General features: G+C 45.9%; 6 protein-coding genes across 9 annotated transcripts; 2 read left to right on the top strand and 4 right to left on the bottom strand.

Annotated features, from left to right (window-relative positions):
* Positions 1-221: 221 nt before the first annotated feature.
* Positions 222-5,495, bottom strand: LOC117142996 (importin-5). The gene is made up of 5 exons (XM_033307351.1): positions 5,109-5,495; positions 4,119-4,268; positions 2,960-4,054; positions 1,476-2,829; positions 222-1,347 (listed from the first exon to the last, which is right to left on the bottom strand). The coding sequence occupies exons 1-5, from the start codon at positions 5,187-5,189 to the stop codon at positions 710-712; spliced, it is 3,318 nt and encodes a 1,105-aa protein (XP_033163242.1). The 5' UTR covers positions 5,190-5,495; the 3' UTR covers positions 222-709.
* Positions 5,496-5,821: 326 nt separating this feature from the next.
* LOC117145274 (pickpocket protein 28) lies at positions 5,822-8,132 on the bottom strand. The gene is made up of 4 exons (XM_033310861.1): positions 7,739-8,132; positions 7,408-7,510; positions 6,766-7,340; positions 5,822-6,691 (listed from the first exon to the last, which is right to left on the bottom strand). The coding sequence occupies exons 1-4, from the start codon at positions 8,003-8,005 to the stop codon at positions 5,948-5,950; spliced, it is 1,689 nt and encodes a 562-aa protein (XP_033166752.1). The 5' UTR covers positions 8,006-8,132; the 3' UTR covers positions 5,822-5,947.
* A 316-nt stretch (positions 8,133-8,448) lies between these two features.
* LOC117142649 lies at positions 8,449-9,433 on the top strand. 2 transcript variants are annotated; one of them, XM_033306755.1, is made up of 2 exons: positions 8,449-8,930; positions 9,007-9,095. In XM_033306755.1, exons 1-2 carry the CDS (start codon positions 8,524-8,526, stop codon positions 9,008-9,010), a joined length of 411 nt encoding a protein of 136 aa, XP_033162646.1. In that variant the 5' UTR covers positions 8,449-8,523; the 3' UTR covers positions 9,011-9,095. The 2 variants fall into 2 exon arrangements, with proteins under 2 accessions (XP_033162646.1, XP_033162645.1); XM_033306754.1 differs by having other exon boundaries at positions 8,454-8,926; positions 9,007-9,433.
* A 93-nt stretch (positions 9,434-9,526) lies between these two features.
* On the bottom strand, positions 9,527-12,122 carry LOC117142647 (structure-specific endonuclease subunit SLX1 homolog). Its single transcript, XM_033306753.1, has 2 exons — positions 12,073-12,122; positions 9,527-10,534 (listed from the first exon to the last, which is right to left on the bottom strand). Exons 1-2 carry the CDS (start codon positions 12,083-12,085, stop codon positions 9,654-9,656), a joined length of 894 nt encoding a protein of 297 aa, XP_033162644.1. The 5' UTR covers positions 12,086-12,122; the 3' UTR covers positions 9,527-9,653.
* On the bottom strand, positions 10,789-12,161 carry LOC117142650 (mediator of RNA polymerase II transcription subunit 31). 3 transcript variants are annotated; one of them, XM_033306756.1, is made up of 4 exons: positions 12,073-12,161; positions 11,658-11,819; positions 11,428-11,517; positions 10,789-11,338 (listed from the first exon to the last, which is right to left on the bottom strand). In XM_033306756.1, exons 2-4 carry the CDS (start codon positions 11,683-11,685, stop codon positions 10,839-10,841), a joined length of 618 nt encoding a protein of 205 aa, XP_033162647.1. In that variant the 5' UTR covers positions 11,686-11,819; positions 12,073-12,161; the 3' UTR covers positions 10,789-10,838. The 3 variants fall into 3 exon arrangements, with proteins under 3 accessions (XP_033162647.1, XP_033162650.1, XP_033162649.1); XM_033306759.1 differs by lacking the exon at positions 11,658-11,819 and having other exon boundaries at positions 12,073-12,100; XM_033306758.1 differs by lacking the exon at positions 12,073-12,161 and having other exon boundaries at positions 11,658-12,066.
* Positions 12,162-12,504: 343 nt separating this feature from the next.
* Positions 12,505-16,114, top strand: LOC117142646 (serine/arginine repetitive matrix protein 2). Its single transcript, XM_033306752.1, has 6 exons — positions 12,505-12,770; positions 13,787-14,123; positions 14,397-14,515; positions 14,592-15,131; positions 15,286-15,581; positions 15,716-16,114. Exons 2-6 carry the CDS (start codon positions 13,905-13,907, stop codon positions 15,814-15,816), a joined length of 1,275 nt encoding a protein of 424 aa, XP_033162643.1. The 5' UTR covers positions 12,505-12,770; positions 13,787-13,904; the 3' UTR covers positions 15,817-16,114.
* Positions 16,115-17,988: the final 1,874 nt, after the last annotated feature.

Below are 17,988 nucleotides of genomic sequence, written 5' to 3'. Positions count from 1 at the left end.
CTGCATGCTCACTGCCATCTAGCGTTTGTTGGCCACAGACAGAGTTGCCACAGCGACTTTTGGAATAAATCTTTCGATGGGAATCGAATTTGAAATTGAATGAATGAATGCACATGGCTGGTTAATAATAAAAAGCAATAGTAAAACACAAGCTCGTGGCAATTAAAATATCGATTTACTTGTTATTTATTTCGTTTTTATCATGTTTAAAATACAATAAATGTTATTCCTTTAAATATATTTGTCGATCCTGGTTTGAATGCACAAAATTATATTTCGTTCGATTCGGGCAACGTTTACATCCTGTTTTCCGCAGGGAGAGGCGGCCGTGCGGGCCGTATATACACACATATGTATTAAACATATGAAAATTTGAGTAACGAAAATATTCTATTGGAATTTGGGTGTGATTGGGATGGCATTTGGATCGCATCCATACAACATGTCAAATTCTAACGAGGCAGACTTTTGTCTTCGGGAGAAGAGTTTTGATTAAAATCACAATATGTATAGAATTATATACCCGGATAACTCTATTGTACACATAAATGTATATCTGTATAAATGGGTATCTATGTGTTAAACATATACTTCAAAATTTCGGTAAGATGAAAAATAATGATAACGAGTAGCTGAAGCGTCCATCGTTTCTTTCTTGGCTTGATCGCCATGAATGGACTGGGTCTGAAGTGATTGGAGGTGCGGTTCCTTAGGCGGGAGCCACGTTTGCCAGCTCCCGGTAGGCATCCTGCAGCGCCTGCTGCTGTTCCGGGCTCAAGGTGCTGGCACAAGCGGCCATTACCTCCGGATTCGATTCCACTTGCTTGACGATAGTGAGCATACGTGTGCCGGTTGCGCTCTGCGCCTCAATCACCTTGGTGCAGAAGGATTCAGCAATGATGGAGACAATGCGCGGCAGATTGCAGTTGTTTGCTCCCAGAATGACCGGATGGTTGCCTTCGATCAAATCGCATAGGTAGCCATAGATGTGGGCGGCTTCTTCCGAATCCTCGGACACCGGCAGCCAAGAGAACCAAACACCGATCAGCTCGTCCACGTTGGTCAGCGCCGAGTTGTTGTACTTGAGGATCTTAGCAAACGCCGAGATCGCATTCTCTGTCGGATTGATGTTCTCGATTTCGCGGGCTTTGGGATCGTTGATGACCTGCACCAGCAGTGGAATGATCTGGGCGCATGTGTGCGCAAACTGCTCACCAGCGAACTGGCCGAGCACTCCGCATCCGTAGGCAGCCGCCTGACGCACTTCTGGGGCCTTATCGCACACGTACTGGACGAGGGCTGGCGTAAAGATCTGCTGGTATGGAGCACAAGCGGGGCCACAAAATTCTGTAGATAAATGAGGGTACAAGTCGTTAGTTTTATGGTGGCACGAATGATTTGATGCAACAAAGTTATGTTTGAAGGTATCGACGGTTCTATTGAACTGCACAACTCAATTAAGAAAACCAACTCACCGATCAGATCATCGAACACGCATAAGCCCCACTGGCGATCAGCAACAGGTCGGCTGGGCTCCAATAGCTTGACAAAGTGCGGGGCCACCTGTTCAAAGGCGGGTAAGAACTGAGCCTTGTTGGTCTGGAACAGGGCGTGTGTAATGTCCACGATTTTGGAAAGTATGTAAACATCCGTGTCGTCCTGCTCGGCCAGCTCCTCCTCTACACCGTCGTCGTAGTCTTCCTCGTTGCGAGCCGCCAAACGCTTGTCAGCACGCTCGAAATGCTCTAGCAAATACTTGTTAATAATCTCCAGAACTTGTTTCATGGCATCCTCGTTAAGGCAATTCGGCCCCAATGTCTCAATGCATTTGGCCAGCGAATTCAGCAGCTCCGACTGTACGTCTGGCTCCGGTTCCGTGACGATTACCTTGAGCAGCTCCGGACAAATGAACATCCACATGCCCTCCAGATATTGTGGACCCTTAATCTTTGCGCAGTCAAGAAGGTAAGGCAGCGACTCAGCAGCAGCTGTGCGGACACCGTCGTGGAAGTAGAACTTAAGCATGGGCAGCATTTGACGCACCACGTCCTCAGCGTATTCGGCAAATCCTTCCTTCAGTTCCCTAGCATAACAAACCAGCATCTCACAGGCCGAAGCCTTGTCGTCCATGCCAGCCGTGCGAATGGCGAAGTTCTGCTGCTCGCCAAGATTAATGAAAGACCAGTCCACATCACCGTCGATGTCCTCCACCTCGTCGTTGTCCAGCATCGCCACCTCAGGCTTCATGGTGGCCGTTCGCATCACTGGTCCCATAACGAGGGGCAGATATTGCTCAAATTGCTTGCCAAGGATTTTGCACATGCGTGCCCAGGCAGTAATGAGATAGGAGGTCTGCGGATCATCATCAGCTAGTTCCCCTCCCTCGGTGTGATTGACCAGCAGCATATCCATGACTTCTCCGGCATCACCAATAAACTTCTCCCGCCCCACCGCCAATCCAATCAAGCTCACGCACTCAATGGTCTTGCCGCGAAGCATGCGGAGATCATCCGAGTTTGCGTTCTGGATGATGAACTTAAGGCATGGCATTAGGCGATCGTAGTAGGCCACAAATTCCGATTCGCAGGTGTCTGCAACCGATGCAATTGTGGTCACTACCTGCTCCAGGACCAGCTTGTTTCCCTTCTCCACAAGCTCCTTGAACTTCGAGTTCAGAATTGTCTCCAGCTTGGCCATGATCCCGTCCAGGTAGCGTGTCAATATATTTTTCGGGCAGTCCTCGCTGAAGTTCACCAGAGCGGCACCTGCGTGTGCTTGCACTCGCGGATTTTCCACGTCATCCAAAAGAGACAAGAGACCGGGAATCACCTGGCGAAAGAAGGGAAAATGGTTAAGCATTTAATTAATTTCAGTTACTTATTAGTAAGTTGATAAAGCAGTGTATATTGCATAGTGTGTCCATAGGAACTCACTTTCGCATCATTAAGACAAGACTCACCTGGCTGTGGAACTTCTTCTCAAAGATCTGTGCAAAGTCGGTGGACATTTGGCCAATGGCGTTGCAAGCGGCGTATCGAACGCGAGGATGAGGATCGCTCAGGAAGTTCAGGACTCCGGACATTACCTCATCGAGGATTGCTTCCATCTGCTTGTGACAACCCTCACCGATGGCCGAGATGGCCATGAGGGCTGCGAAGCGATGTTTCCAATCGGCATGACCCAACATAACCGGTAGAGCGTTCATTACGAGCGGAAGCACAACCTTGCCTCCCAAGCCACAGGCGAGGCGATCCAGCGAGGACTCGGCAATCACGTTGTTGTCGCTGTGATCGTCATCATCGACCACATCGGCGGTGGACCAGTCCTCGTCATCATCCAAATCGGTCATCATCTGGAGAATCAGCGGGATCAGGGCCACGATGTACTTGTCCGCTCGCTTGCGTATCATCGACGGGGCGTTCTCGGCGAGCGACACCATAACTTCCAACACTAGGTGACGCCAGCTGTCCTCAAAGTCCTGTGAGCTGAAAACCTTCATGCAGACCTCAAAAATGAACTCCAGCTGGGGACGCAGGAACTTCGGGCAGTTCTCGGTCATCTCAATCAGGAGCTTCAGCAGACTCTGATCATCCTGGGCCTCGATTGTCTCGCCAGTGATGTGGATCATGCGGGGCAGCATATCAGCAAAGTGCTTGTGGATGGCCGTCTCGTTCTCCTTGTCGTGGTAGAGGATGAAGGCACCGACAGCTCGCACGGCCTGTACTCGGACCTCCGGATCGGATCCAGCGTCCATGCTTTTGGCCAGCATCTGCTTGATCAGATCAATGTATTGAGCTTCCTGGTTTCCGAATATGGAAGGCACACTGGAGAAGATCCGCAGTGCCGATTCCTGCAGCTGCGGCGTAGGCGAGTTGGCGCACTGGAAGAGAAACTGCAAGATGTCGGGCCACTGGTTGTTGCAGTCCTCGTCGATCAGATTCCTGGCCACCTCGGCAACTACCTCGCAAATCTTGCGCCGCAGCTGCGGCGTCACCTCCTGCTGCACGGCCAAAAGGATCTGCTGAAGCAGTTGGTTCTGGGATTCAGCTGGAAGCTAAAAATTGGGTTATATTAGTAAGATGCTCAGAGGAGGATTCTCTGTGCGGCTTTTTGCCTACCCCTTTGTAGAACTCAAAGAACTCGGTGGTAAACAGGCGGCGCAGCAACACGGCGGCCATCTGTCGAGCCTCCTCCGACTGCTGCCCATTCTGGATGTTGCCCAGGAGATGCGTCACCTTAAGTTCTCTTGAAAGATTGTTGTATGTTTCCTGGAATTATAAATGGTTTTGTATGTGCATATGCATTCGATGTTTAATATATGTAATAAAATTGCACTTTGACAACATTGGGCTCTGAAACAATTTAAAACGGATCTTGATTATTTCCAACTCCCAGGTGAACACCACAGTTCCAATTCTGAAATCATTTGCTTAAACTAATTCAAAAATAAGTGAAGCCGGCATGGAAACTAAATAGGTATTTTTAGCAACCCAGGTGGAACTTTGGGTGGAAGCGGTACCATGCTTGCCATCTGCCCAAGGTCAGCAGAGTGGGTGGGGTTTTCTGGCTGGTGTGGCGTGGGCGTGGCGGTGCCATGTGGCGCCGGAGCGAGACTTCGGAATCCGAGTGGCTTATCGACCGACAGATTGCATTGCTGGAACCGTGTGTCATGGATTTCGCACCTGCTCTTTGTTTCCGTTTGCGGCGGCACTCTGTAAACCGAATTGTCTACTACGAATTCCAGTGTAAAATCATGTGGCGGCCATGCAAATTGCACAATTCGTTTCCATTTTGCTTTGTTTGCCTGCTTCGCACCGTCTGTCCGTCGGCCTCTCTCCTCGCACACATGCGAATGTCGGGGCAAAGCGGAGGGCGAAAACACGTTTTGTACGATGAATCAGATTCGTCTGAAATTTCGGCTGTAGGATTCGCACACCGACGTTTGCACATATATATGTGCCGGGAAAAGATCTTATAGATGGCAGCCCGGCGTATATTTTTGCTCATCTGCAACCCATTGCGGGAATTGCGCATCGAAATTTCGAGGCGACGGCAATACGCTCTGCAAGATCCCCTGCCACGCCGTAAACGAGAATATTGGGACTCACCTCCGCCTGCTGGCGCACATCGTTGTCCGTGGACAAGAGGGAGGCCAGGAGCTGCTGGAAATGGGCCTGATCCGCTGCCATCTTATCCTGTCTGGTTCAAATGAATAGAAACACGGGAACTCGTGGAAACCACGATTTTTCACTTCACTTCAGTCCTCACGCGACGGCGGCCGCCTAAAAAGAGCAGAACGGAACAACTGGCTGGGTTGCCAAGGGTCGCAAACTAGCGCACTGCACTCTTGGTCACTCTTCGCGGTTGCCGTGAATCTTGGGATGGTTGGTCTTTGGTGGGTGCTAAATCAGCTGCTGTGCGGCCTATCCAACTTTCTTTTATTCAACTTTTTACGCAATTTAGTTGACACGCTGGAATCTCGCTAAAGCACCAAGGCAATACTGCTCCGCCGTTATCGATAACACTTGATTACTTTAGGCGCGCAAGCGGCCGCACGCACTAGTGATGCTCGATAGCTGGCGCGTTTGTAGAACCGTCCAAAACTCTAGCTAAAGTTTGAAATTCATTCGAAAGTAAGGACCTCCAATGAAATTCTGAACAGACTGTAGATTATAATATAGATTATATCAAATATGACAATCTGTTCGAGAAGAATGACTCCTTGGTTTTTATGTCAGCTATGTTTTAAAATTGAGGAGTATGGCTCATAATAGATCAATTTCATATATTGACAAATTTCTGCTAGACTAAGCATTAAATTAAATAAAGCATAAATTAAATATAACAACCTATAACAATATTCTATTTTCCATTGAATATAATTAGTTCAAATAACAATTTTTGGAACAATAAGAATTGTTCGCACCTACGAAATAGTACTAATGGGTTATCCTTTAACCAGGCGCTTCAGATTGGTAAAGAGCCGCAACGTGAAGTGGTAGATCATCTCCACAAGACTCAAGATGGAGAACCCCATGAACAAACCGAAAATGCCACCGCAATTCGCCAGAAACTCGGTCATTCCGTAAAGCTCCGACCGCTTCGACGTGATGAACTGACTCTGCTTGAAGTAAATGGACAAGCGGGACATCTGGGAGCCGGGATACTCCTTCAGGAACTCAGTGTCGCCCTCAGCCACTAGCATTTCTTCCAAATCGAAGTTGGCCTGGGAAATCTCCGTGTTGTAGACGAGGGATGTGCATGCTGGCATGCAGTTACAGGCAGATTCCACGCCCCGCGAATTTTCTCGTCCAGCGTTTAGCGCATTTACCCTTTTAAATTCCCTGACTAACAACTCCCTTTCCGCCCGATTATAGCAGTGGATCTTGTCCTCTCCGCATACGGGCATGTCCATATTTCTGGGCATCGAGAACTTAACGCATCCGCACTTGGTCAGCGTGAAGTTGGCCAGGCACTCCAGTTGGCAATTGGATTCGGTGTACACCTTAAAAAATCGCAGCGACCGCTCGTGGCTGAGGAAGCACTGCCTCCGAACTGGATGGTACTCTGCTATGCCCGACGACATGGTGATCATGTTGGGCTTCACTGCGATCAGCACCTCCTTGCCCATGGGAATGCGCACAAACTGTTTGGAAACCTGCGGAACGTCATCGGGCGCATGGAGCAGTACCTGTAGATTGGCAGTACTGTAGACACACATTGGAGCAAGAAAAAAGCAAACAGCTGTTTTTCAAATTTTCCCACCTTAAATCCCTGCACTGGTCCTCGACAGGCGTAGTCCACCTCCTGCTTAAAGCTTTGGAGGGCCAGGAAAATGCCAGATCGCGCTCCGGCACTTAAAACCCGAGCCGGAAAGGTCTCCACATCGCTGTCCAGCGCATAGCCTGTTTCCAGAGTCCAGGGCGTGTGCTGCGAGCTAATATTTTCCATTTCCAGGGGCTCCCCGCAGTGTTGGTACTGATAGGTGTCGTCCCGATATATCTCAGTTGCTCTCAGCCCATTGAAGGTATAGCAGATGCCCTCCTCCGTAAGAGTCTTCCGGAAGAAGGTCTCGCACTCGCCGGAGCGACTTAGCCAGCGGCAGTAAAAGAAGTACCGATCAAACTGGGGCAGCATCCGCTGCAGAACATCAAAGTAGTCCAAGTCGTCGCCGGCAATCAATGGAATGTCCTCTTCAATGATCTGCGTGCTGCATACGTGCAGCAGGGTGCGGAACTCCTCCATCTCAAGGGCGCTAACGTTTTCGGGCCTAAACACCCGCGAAGCTCGCATATCCTCCCTGAACTGGCTGTAAAGATCAGCATAAGTGGTCTCTTTTCCTGTCAAGCAAATGTTACATGTTAATCTTCATAGTCAGTAGAACTAGAGGCTTCCCAAATAACAAACCTTTCTGCTTTAGCACCCTTTTGGTCTCCGAGCAAACTGTGACCGCCGGAAACGGGATGTTCCACACGGGGGTCGATTTTTCCGCGAAGCTAACGATCACAGGCTTTAAAAATACACAAAATATTATTATTATTCTTTGTCAGCTAAAGGCAGCAAGAGCTGTTTTCCTTTTACAAAAGACACTGTAGTGATTTTATATTAAGAAAACATTGCGGTTAGGAGGCATAATATATTGAAACATTGCCAGCTTGAAGGATCTGTTCTTTAAATTCTATTGTTTCAGATAGCTTTTACTGATGCTACGTATGTAGATTCTACTAGGGACCCGCACCGTTTCGGTCCACTTGGTGTAGGCACTTTGAATCAGTGTGGAGCAGCCGTAGATCGAGATCAGGAACACGAACAGCCAAAAGATGCGCTCGCGGAAGGGGCGCTCCTGCTCGCCAAGATATTGGACACCATGTATGGAAGTGTTCCTGCAGTATTCATGGTACGTGGTGATGAATCCTTCGCAGGCGACGGAACCTGCCTTCTTTCTCCTCCTGCATGTCAGGTCGATGCTCTTGCTTCTGTCGAGTTCGGAATCCGTTATGGTCATGGTGTCTATTCAATTCTTGACGCGCACAAGCATAGCTTCAAGTAATCCATGTGGATCGCATACGAAATCAACGTGAAAGACGAATGGCAAAACAAGAATTTTTCCCGTTTCTTGGCGGACCTGCCATATTGATAGGATTTTGGAGTGAACTTGCAAAAAAAGTTCGTATGGTGACAATTTACCGATATTTTTTACTTCACAATTCAAATGCCGATAAATGTGATAGTTAAAGCTAAAAGGATTGAAATTAACAAAATCTAAAAAAAAAATTATATATTTGCTGTAACTTTATTAATTGTATTTGTTGACGCGTTATCCCAATTAATTATTATCACATTCACCTATGTTATTAAAAATTATAACTGCAAAAAAATATATAAAAATGCAGAAAAGTGGAAACGAGTTGAAAATCCAAATCCTCGATATGCCTCGATATGTTATCGATAACGAATGCATCGTACTCGATTTGCGCTGTTTATTTAATTATTAAGTTCGTGTAAAAATTTTAATTTATTAATATGACGACAAGGTCTTGCGCGTACAAGGACTGCGAATACTATTACGTGGGCCACGAAAACGCGCTGACCAAAGGAAGAACCATGTTTGCCTTTCCCAAACAACCGCACCGGGCGAGAATCTGGCACGCAAACGGCCAAGTGCATCCAAAGATTCCCCATAGCCAGCTTTTTATGTGCTCCCTTCACTTTGACCGCAAGTTCATATCCTCCTCCAAGAACAGAACGCTCCTCGTCGGCGAGGCAGTGCCGTATCCGTATGAGGAAAGCAGTACCAAGCCGGAGGAGGAGCCCCAACAAGTGGCTTCCACTTCGCATGAGAGCTACTATATAAACCTGAGCGACGATGAGCTCAGCATCAACAATGTGGACACAACCTCAATTACCACAACTCTTAAGAAGGATCGTAAGTAAATATAACCGGCTGGATTCATCACATTGGTATTGCAACTTATGCTTTATTAATTTCTTTAACTTTGTTTTCAGTTGACATAGTCCACGATAGTCCACCGCAGAAGCGCCCGAAGGAATCCTCCATTGTCATTGCTCTAGAGGAAGCTGTGAAAACGGAACCCAAATCGAATGCAGGCCGAGTTAGAGCCGAACCCGACAATATAGATACTACTGAAGTGTCTGTGTTCAACTTCAAGGGACAGGAGTACGTACAAATGTCCATGGAGTATTACTTGGAGGAAAAGCGGAAAATGGCTGAACTTTTACAAGACTATAGAAACGCTTTAAGAAGCATTAAGACACATGTTTCCCACCTCGACCTTTAACTTTATCAATGTAATACATGTTCTTCTGTCAATTTACTGAACGTATTCTTAGGCAATAAGCAACTAACGAAATGGGAAACAACCCTAATAATTTATTTCATTATACTTTGAGAATAAAAACTGATAAATATTAATTAGTTTGTTACATTTTAAAATGCTGCATTTAGCTTCTTTCGTTTAAACCTCAAACACATCAAAAAAATCGAAATTATACTCAGTATTGACTATTTAATAATAATATTTATTCTATTTTATATTTTCTTAAGTATTTAGTTAAAATGTTTACTTTTAAGATCGCATTAGATACTTTTAGCTCATGCGATACATTAGCATTTGTAAATAAAAGCACTTCAACTAATCGCTGAGCTCCTGGCCATCTTCAATATCGCTGTCCACATCAATGTCGTCGCTCAGATCCTCGTCATGATCCTGCAGTTCCTCAGGCACGCCCATAAGCAGACGTTTGCGCTGCAGCAGGGCTGCCCAGCTGAGACGGGTCTCACACAGCGGACACTCTCCTCCAACTGGGATGTAATGACCTGGCTCGTCGCCCAGAAGGTAATTGGCCAGGCACACCATATGGCATGTCAGCCGACACATTTGATTTGTGCATCCCAGGCGGGATTTCTCCGGCTGCTCGATTTGCTGCATACAAAGGTGGCACTCGGAAGCCCACGCCACAGGTGGAGGCGGAACTGCATCATCAGGTCTCCTACGTTGTGAGGCACTAATGGAAACCTTGCCACTCACAATTTCCATGTGGTTAGGCAGTGTTTTGCTAAATGGCCTCTCGTAATCCGTTTCTAGCCAGCGAACGGTGAGAGGTAATCTATTCCAAGGGCCAACCCCCAGCATATGACTGAGGATCCTAAAGTTGTAGTCAAAGAACGTCTCCCTGGGCAGTTTTCGTTTTAATTCAGGGTACATTTTAAGCCTGGTTGAAAGCGAGGGCTGTTGCCAAGCCCATTCAAACTGGAGTGCCACTGTATTATTCGGGAATCCGTGCACGATCATTACCATCAGCCACGGCCCCTTGCGGCTGGTTTTCCTCGCGCCGCCGAAGTCACAACCAAGATTGTGTTGGCGTATCCGCCGTTTGGGGTTCACGGTGAAGCCCACGTAGCACTTTCCCCGGTAGCGAGGATCCAAGCTCTGGCTGCATAGCAAGTAGACGCCGTAGAAGTGGCCCTTTAGCGCGACGGTTTCCTCCTGTTGAGAACCTGTGTCCTGTGGGTCTGTGAATTCACCAACAGATGGATTAATTCAACTTGCTTTGTGTCTGCAACCAAAAACCAACGACAAAGGAGGCGACACCCTAACCAAAGTAATGAGATGAGGGTTTCAAGCTTTTCTAAAATAAAATGAAAAATAAAATTATTTTAGAATTTTAGTTTGGCTAAATTAAAAACTTATTTTTATGCGCAGCAGGTGTTTAGCGGTTGCAGTTTCTTATCCGGAAAGGAAGATAGTAAATGGAATGCAAAGTAACTTGTTCCAGGTTCTTAGACTATTTTATTGGTAAACTTTCAGTTGCCAGCGCTAGTTTAACTCTAGTTTTATGTTGGCACCCGATGCCAGGCCATTGATTTGCTGCTGCTGCTGCTGGGGATTTCCCGGCTGGGCTTGGACAGGCTGTAGGGCCGAAGACGTCTGTTGGCCATCCGCCGTGGAAGCTGACCCGTTCACGTTGGGGGTAGGTGCTGCTGAATCTCCTCCCGTTGCTGCCTCCATGCCGTTCGCCTGCTGCTGTTGCTGCTGAAGCTGCTGTTGTTGCTGCTGGGCGGCCGTAACGTTTTCGATCAGTTTGATGCGCTTGCGAGTGTAGTGCTGCCACTGCAGAATGGCCTGGTCGTCTATGAACTTGCAGCACTGCGAGTTGACGATCTCCCGGCGGAAGTGTTCGTACTGCAGCAGATCGAGGAAGTAGAGGCACATTGGGTACATGAGGTATTTCGCATAGTCCGGCTCCTTCCAGTACTGCAGATACTTCAGGTAGTTGATGAACGACTGGTCCTTGAAAAATCCACGCTGTGCAAGGACTGGCAGGAGGCATTGTAATTGTTTATTTATATGTTCGCGCAATATGGTGAATTAGTTAATTAGCCTATCGAGGTAATATTATTCTTACAGTTTAGATAGTTCGGGTTCGACAGGCACTGCACGAACTCCAGCTCGATCTGCCAGCGTCGCTTCTGCAGCTCCTCCGACTCGATAGCAGCTACGGAATAGATTGGAGAGCATTAGTCCCTGACAAATCAGCACCACTTTCGTTAGATCTCTGAGGATTCGGCATGCCAAGCGGTGTCAGTAGGTGTTAGATTACAATGCGAAAGTGGGTGTGGATTGGCGTGTACTTACTCTTACCCTTTCCGTACATTTTGGCCATTTTGGACTGGTCTTTGGCTTTGGAAAGGGTCTCGTTGGGTCGGTACTTGCGTCTATTCAGTTTCGGTGTCGGGTTGGGTTCTTGGTTTCTTGGTTTCTTTCAGTGTGCTATGTGGATGTTCTGAGCTGTGTGTTCTGGTGCACCATCGAATTGGAAACGAAATGTCGCGGCAAACAAAACACACAAGTAAAATTATAAAAATATGCGCTTTGCTAATGAAATAAAATGTATGGCTGCACAGAGCAAACGCAGGTTGTGGGTCAAAAGAAAACTGGGGAAAACAGTCGACCAGGTTTCTGGGCGCAGGCGGTGGGTTGTCGCTCCCTTTGTGTTGGTGATTTCTTGTGGGAAGGCAGTTAAATTCAGTTTTTAATATTGTCTACAAACCGTAGGAGTTCATTTGGATTGTTGATGGCCGGCGACAACCCTACTTCTGTCCCCGCCAGGGCTGCAAGCTCACCAGAACGCGAATTTTGTTCGTAAAAATACTGCTTTTCAGTATATTTTATTTGGTAGTCCTGAAAATGTTTCCATGTTAAAAATTTGAATTGGGGTGTTTTAACCAAAAAAAATCTTTAATACCAGAGAAAGTTTAAACGAATCTGAGTGTATGTACCATGAATGGAACGAATGGTGTCTATAAATAATCATGATAAAACAATTAAAATTTATATAAAAATATAAAATTCCGACCAGAATATTGAAAATTTGTATTTTAATATCATATAATAATAATAATAATTTATCATAAATTGTGTGTAGCCTTAAGTATTTTTTTTAGTACCCCTAATGCGATGCGCATTTTATTCGGTATTTTCAAACACCTACGACGAACGCTGTGGAGAACAATCACTCAATGCCTGATTTCTTTGTCAGCCTGAAAAGCAGCGAGGAATAACTTGAATTTCGTCTGGAAAACATATCTAATCGGAATCAAACCACTGAAAAAATCGTAGTTACGGCTAAATAAGCCAAATAAACGAGCAATCTACGAGTGAAACCAATTTCTGTCTGTGGACAGAACGCCCCCGCACCTATTTTCGTGCTGAGTTACAAGCGAAGCAGCGACGCCACAAGTCAGAAATGTAAGTATTAACAAAATTATGTAATTTAAGTGCATATGAAACATAATATATATGCAATTATGGCCCCGATTTCGACGGGTTAATCATCATCCACAAAAAGTTCATGTTGGCGAAGAAACTATTATTAGATTACAGTGTGCTCTGCTTGAATACAACCCCAAAATGTATATATACAGATGCATACATATGTACACACACACACGTGCATATCTATCTATACAGCACAGCACAGCTGCCGTCCAAATAGAACCAAAGATTGTTTCTTGATAGGCTTCTGCATTATTTCAATGCAATTACGAATGTAAGTCTCTCTTGTGTCCGCAAGCCACAGTCGCAATTTCAACTGATCGATTGGCTTGCCACACTAATTCGTACAGCTAAATTTGGGATAAATCGGGCTTTACCTTGGGTTATCATTTTTAAATAAAACTGTATTATTAAATAAAAAGTGTACAGTGTGTAACTGGTAGAAAAAATTAATTTCGACCCTACAATGTACACGTATCTTCGATCCGGACCACTGCCTTGATCGATCTGACAATGTCCCTCTAGATTACTCCTGCGTCAAAACCTTGTCACGCCCTTATTCAACGCCCACATTGGCATATAACACCGAAGTTTCATACAAGTGTCATAATTGTTCAAATAGGATTATTAGAAGCGTATGAAATTAATGTCTTGGCTGAGTACTGGGTATCTCACAGTCGCGACTCTTCTAACCATAATTCCCTATATGCATGTGAAATGAATTAATGTTCTTAAATGGGAAAATATTGTTAAAATGCTTAGTGTTGTGACTATGGCCACGGTTGTATTTACGGGGGTGCTTAAGGAATAGGGCCAACGGTTGGCATTTCCACATACGAACAGCTGCAGATTTATTGGTGGATTTTAAAGAACTGGGTGAGCTTAGCGTTTATGGGTGTCAGCTGGCACTACCTGTCCGGGGGTCACCATTTCGCCCTGGCGTACCTGACTGCCTACAAAACTCAATGCATTTTTCCTTTCCATTACAGTTGCAAACCGGTTTTCGGCGCAGAAACACAATCACTCGACGGTCCAAGAGTCAAGCGGAGAACAGTGAAAAAACATACATTATAAGGATCAATTTATAAAAGCAAAGCCGCAGCAATCATGAACACTGGAATCTCCTTAAACGAGCGCTTCACGCAGATGCAGTCGAAGCAGCCGAAGCAGACGCCACAGGGACGTGGTCGCAGCCGCTCCAGGAGCAGGAGTCGCCGCATTGTGAACAGCGGAGCCGGAAATCAAGGAATGTCCGCGGTCAACTCCCGGCTGCTGAAGGAATTCAAGCGGCTCCACACCGTTCAGACGGCCCTCAAACTGAAGCGCGTACGTGTTTCCCAAAAACCGAATAATGCAATCAGACATCGGAAAGCGACCTGATCCGTAGGACAGGTTTATGTCTGACAGCAGTGGCTTGGATTACCCGGAGGAGAGGGGTCGGACTATGCTGTCGAGAAAAGTGCGCCTTCTGCGTGTTACCCAAAAACCCTACAGACTCTCAGACTATCAGACTCTCTCTCTATCCCTTGATCTTGAACTCCAACACTGCAGCAGCGTACTGACACCAAAACTTCCACACAACCTTATGCCTCCTTACAGAGAAGCTTACGGACCACCGCCGTCAGCGGACGCGGACAACGCGTCGCCGGCGTCAAGTCGCTGCGACTGGCGCCCAACGGGAAGCCCATACGGTCCAACAACGTGACCAGGGTAGCAACGTAAGCATCTTGCCTATAATCGCGCTCAACTATCAATCCACTGCAACATCTCTGTACTTCTTCGTTAATCGCTCAGGATGCGTGCCGATCTAGTGGCAAGCAGCAATGCCGCACGCAATCGCCGCAGCGGCAGCAGCATGCGCAATGTCCCCGCCACCAACGGAGGTGGAGGCGGACTTCGGCAGCGGCTAGGACAGCGCCGCCCTTCTGTGGGCGGTGCCGCCGAGCGCGTTGAGCGTCGTCAGCGACAGCAGCAGCAAGCCCCACGAGGACGTTCCCGCTCTCGGTCCCGTTCGCGCCACCCGCAAACACAGCGTGTGGACAGGGCACGTTCCCAAAGCCGTGGACGCAGCATTGGGCGTTCCCAGAGCCGCAATCGCGATCGCTCCGCCCAGGGCCGTGTTCCAGTGAAACAGCGGCTTTCGGTCAAGCATCGCCTTGGCGTGCGAACCGGCCAGAGAAACAACCAAGCCAAGATCCTGCCGCAGCGCCGGGCACCAAGCCAAATTCGAGGTGTGGCAGGTGGACGGGTCGAGAAGCGTCGTAGTGCTCAGATTTCCCAAAAGAAGGGAGTTTCCGCCTCGATTGCCGGACGTCAAGGACGACCACGTAGAAGGTATGTTTCGTGCCTTAAAAATTCAACTGATCTCAGCCTTAAACCAAAAGACTTACATTTCTTTGGGTTTCTAAGTAAATACAATATGTATAAAATGCATAATTATTAAAACAATGATCATTTGCCGCATACTGAATACATATTTTTATTACAGATCTGTTGCAAGAAACGCTGCTTCTACCGGTGGGGCAGTTAACAATCCTGCTCCTGCTCGACGCTCACGCTCGCGCAATCGTGCTGCCGCCGTCGCTGCTGCCGCTATCGCCGCTACTGCTCAGGGCCGGGCTAATCCTCGCCAGAGACGCGGACGCAGTGCAGGCGCTGCAAAGGGCAACATCATCAGAAATGGTAAAATCGACAAAAACGCGAAGGTTAAGGCGACGAACGGTGGCAAAAATGGCCCGCAGCAACAGGTTCGCCGGGGACGCAGTCGTAGTCGTAAGCCAACAGGTAAAAGCGAGACAAGTGGCCAGGAGACAAACCGGACTGGATCTGGAAATAGGCACTTGAAACTCAAAATTGACGTGTTTTCGTCTCTACTTCCTACTTAGACTCTTGACTAAAATGTTTTCTCTGTTTAATAGGCAAACCACAGCGCCCTGAGGTGAAACGCGAGGATCTTGACATGGAGCTGGATCAGTACATGTCCACCACAAAGTCGGAGATGGACTACTTGCTGAAGTAAGCACAAGTAGATTGGACCACAAACTATTGAATTAAGAACAATTGAATGAACAGAATGTAACAACCACCGGCTAAAGTCAGATGTTTCTCTCGTGGCACTAAGTTACCGCCTAGTTCTAAAATATTTCTAAGTTTTAAACCATGTTAAAAGCGTCCAAAAAGAGCGCTTAGGCATAGAGACGTTCTCGTGTATATATGGCAAGTTCTAATATAAGTAAATATGGTCGAGTTTTGTATAGTTCATGAATGATATTGTTAATCGCATTTCCGAAATACAAACTATTCATTGCTCAACTCAAGGAATTTCGTTTTAAATGGATGTTAGTTAATTTAATGGAATGCGAGTTACCACTGTGAGCTGAAGTGCACTTAATATAAGAACATCAGGAGACTGTTCGCAGGTATGAATGGTGAAAAATAAGAGATGGGAAACAGACAGCATCGTCAGAAATTTATTTATTTATTTACGGCAATGGCGTATTTAAAAGTTCTTCAAACTTAAGCCTATCAGCTCCCCGACTAAAGCGAACTAATCGCAAGGCCCTCAAGATTGGTTCATTTCTCGCATGATTGGTCCTGATAGTGGCTTCTTTAAATGGGACCATGGTGCGAAGACTCCTTACTGGAATATTAATATTAATCGATGCCAAAAGAGAAGAACTTTCAATGTAACATTAATAATGAGAGCTATCAAACGCCGATCCTCCACTGAAGCCGTTCAAGTCTATTGATATGCACGGTGTCAGATGGCCTCCAGATAATGGAAGCGTATTCCTAGAACGGACGAATGCAGAGTATGCGAGTACGGATATCCTAACTACATGTTATTTCGCCTTAAAAGCATAATGATTGCATACTCCTTTGGAGGAATATAATTCACTGGCGCAGAATACTGGAATTTCCTATCACAAAGGACTCCCAGTTACAAAATCTTATTTAACAATAACAGCGATTCTTTATTTATGAAGTAAAAAGAAGCAATTGTTGACAAGCATTTATTTATATTTAAGGGCTGATTATTTTTAGTGAAGTAAAAAACTGTCACTAATAGTGTTAATTGTCATATAGATTTTGAGATCATCGCCGTAAAGCAGGTAATTACAAAATTGTAAGCACGAACAAATATAATTGATAAAAATATTGAAAAGCAGTGAAACAGTTTCATTAACCTCGAGATTCACGATGTTATACAATTTAAAAAGGAAGAGTATTCACTCTTCGCATTCGAAGATTGGCATTCGCCAAGTCTGGAAAGTTTGGCCCGCAAAGAAATAATACAAACTTTGTCAGTGTTTAGAGAAGATGGCTAGGTTGTTAGTATTTGAGCGTCCATGCAAAAATCCATACTGATTGGGATCGACAACAGCACGAATTAGGAAGGATAGTTTTTTGCAAGCCATCCTGTCGAAAAGCTTTGCAATATTTCTAATTGCAATTGGCCTGCAAATCCGGGGTTAAGGGGAATCATTACTGTGCAATATCGCATCGGAAATGTCGTCATCAGTAATATCTGAGGAGCTAATATTATAAATTTCCATAATCTTGCCATTCCATAATCTTGGTCATTCCTTCAAAAGTATGTAACACGCAGAAGGAAGAGTTTTCGACCATGTAGAGTATACTAGATACTAGGGTATACTGAATTCGTTGAAAAGTATGTAAGTATGGGGTGACCGGTTGGTCGGTTTTAGGGCGTTAGAGTAGGCATGGCAAAAGGGTTTTTGGCAAATCGATGAAAATTAACAAGACTAAAAAAAATGTGAGAAAATATTAACAAGTTTTTCAAAAGTGTGGGCGCGGCCCTTTTGTACGGTTTGTGGTCGTTAGAGTGGGCGTGGCTACATGGGTCAACAAACTTGCGCAGCGTCTATGTCTCTAGAATCTGAATTCTGAATCTCAACCTTCTAGTTTATACATAGTTCCTAAGATCTGGCCGTTCATACGGACAGAGGGACATGGCTAGATCGACTCGGCTAATCAAGAATATACATATATACTTTATATAGTCGGAACGCTTCCTTCTGCCTGTTACATACTTTTAGACGAATCTTTTACTGTACGACTACGGGTATAAATAGAGAAACACTAATGGAACTAATGACTTCAAAATCATAAGGGGATTTTAAATTTGGTTTTCTATTTTAAACATAACATAATGTAAATCATCTAATAT

The sequence above is a fragment of the Drosophila mauritiana genome, chromosome 3R (genome assembly GCF_004382145.1).
Source record: "Drosophila mauritiana strain mau12 chromosome 3R, ASM438214v1, whole genome shotgun sequence".
Taxonomy (NCBI): Eukaryota; Metazoa; Arthropoda; class Insecta; order Diptera; family Drosophilidae; genus Drosophila; species Drosophila mauritiana.
Note: the sequence above shows the minus strand (reverse complement) of the source record. Positions and strands in the feature narration are given on the sequence as shown.

Excerpts from the sequence above, each read along its gene's own strand:
- LOC117142996 (XM_033307351.1), bottom strand. The coding sequence starts at position 5,189 with ATGGCAGCGGATCAGGCCCATTTCCAGCAGCTCCTGGCCTCCCTCTTG. Across the intron at positions 4,055-4,118 it reads TCTTTGAGTTCTACAAAGGG|CTTCCAGCTGAATCCCAGAA; the intron begins GTAGGCAAAAAG and ends CCCAATTTTTAG. Across the intron at positions 2,830-2,959 it reads AGAAGAAGTTCCACAGCCAG|GTGATTCCCGGTCTCTTGTC; the intron begins GTGAGTCTTGTC and ends TTCTTTCGCCAG.
- LOC117145274 (XM_033310861.1), bottom strand. The coding sequence starts at position 8,005 with ATGACCATAACGGATTCCGAACTCGACAGAAGCAAGAGCATCGACCTG. Across the intron at positions 7,511-7,738 it reads ACACCAAGTGGACCGAAACG|CCTGTGATCGTTAGCTTCGC; the intron begins GTGCGGGTCCCT and ends GTATTTTTAAAG. Across the intron at positions 6,692-6,765 it reads GACCAGTGCAGGGATTTAAG|GTACTGCTCCATGCGCCCGA; the intron begins GTGGGAAAATTT and ends GCCAATCTACAG.
- LOC117142649 (XM_033306754.1), top strand. The coding sequence starts at position 8,524 with ATGACGACAAGGTCTTGCGCGTACAAGGACTGCGAATACTATTACGTG. Across the intron at positions 8,927-9,006 it reads CACAACTCTTAAGAAGGATC|TTGACATAGTCCACGATAGT; the intron begins GTAAGTAAATAT and ends CTTTGTTTTCAG.
- LOC117142650 (XM_033306756.1), bottom strand. The coding sequence starts at position 11,685 with ATGGCCAAAATGTACGGAAAGGGTAAGA. Across the intron at positions 11,518-11,657 it reads AATGTACGGAAAGGGTAAGA|CTGCTATCGAGTCGGAGGAG; the intron begins GTAAGTACACGC and ends TCTATTCCGTAG. Across the intron at positions 11,339-11,427 it reads GAACCCGAACTATCTAAACT|TCCTTGCACAGCGTGGATTT; the intron begins GTAAGAATAATA and ends GCCTCCTGCCAG.
- LOC117142646 (XM_033306752.1), top strand. The coding sequence starts at position 13,905 with ATGAACACTGGAATCTCCTTAAACGAGCGCTTCACGCAGATGCAGTCG. Across the intron at positions 14,124-14,396 it reads CGGCCCTCAAACTGAAGCGC|AGAAGCTTACGGACCACCGC; the intron begins GTACGTGTTTCC and ends GCCTCCTTACAG. Across the intron at positions 15,132-15,285 it reads CAAGGACGACCACGTAGAAG|ATCTGTTGCAAGAAACGCTG; the intron begins GTATGTTTCGTG and ends TTTTTATTACAG.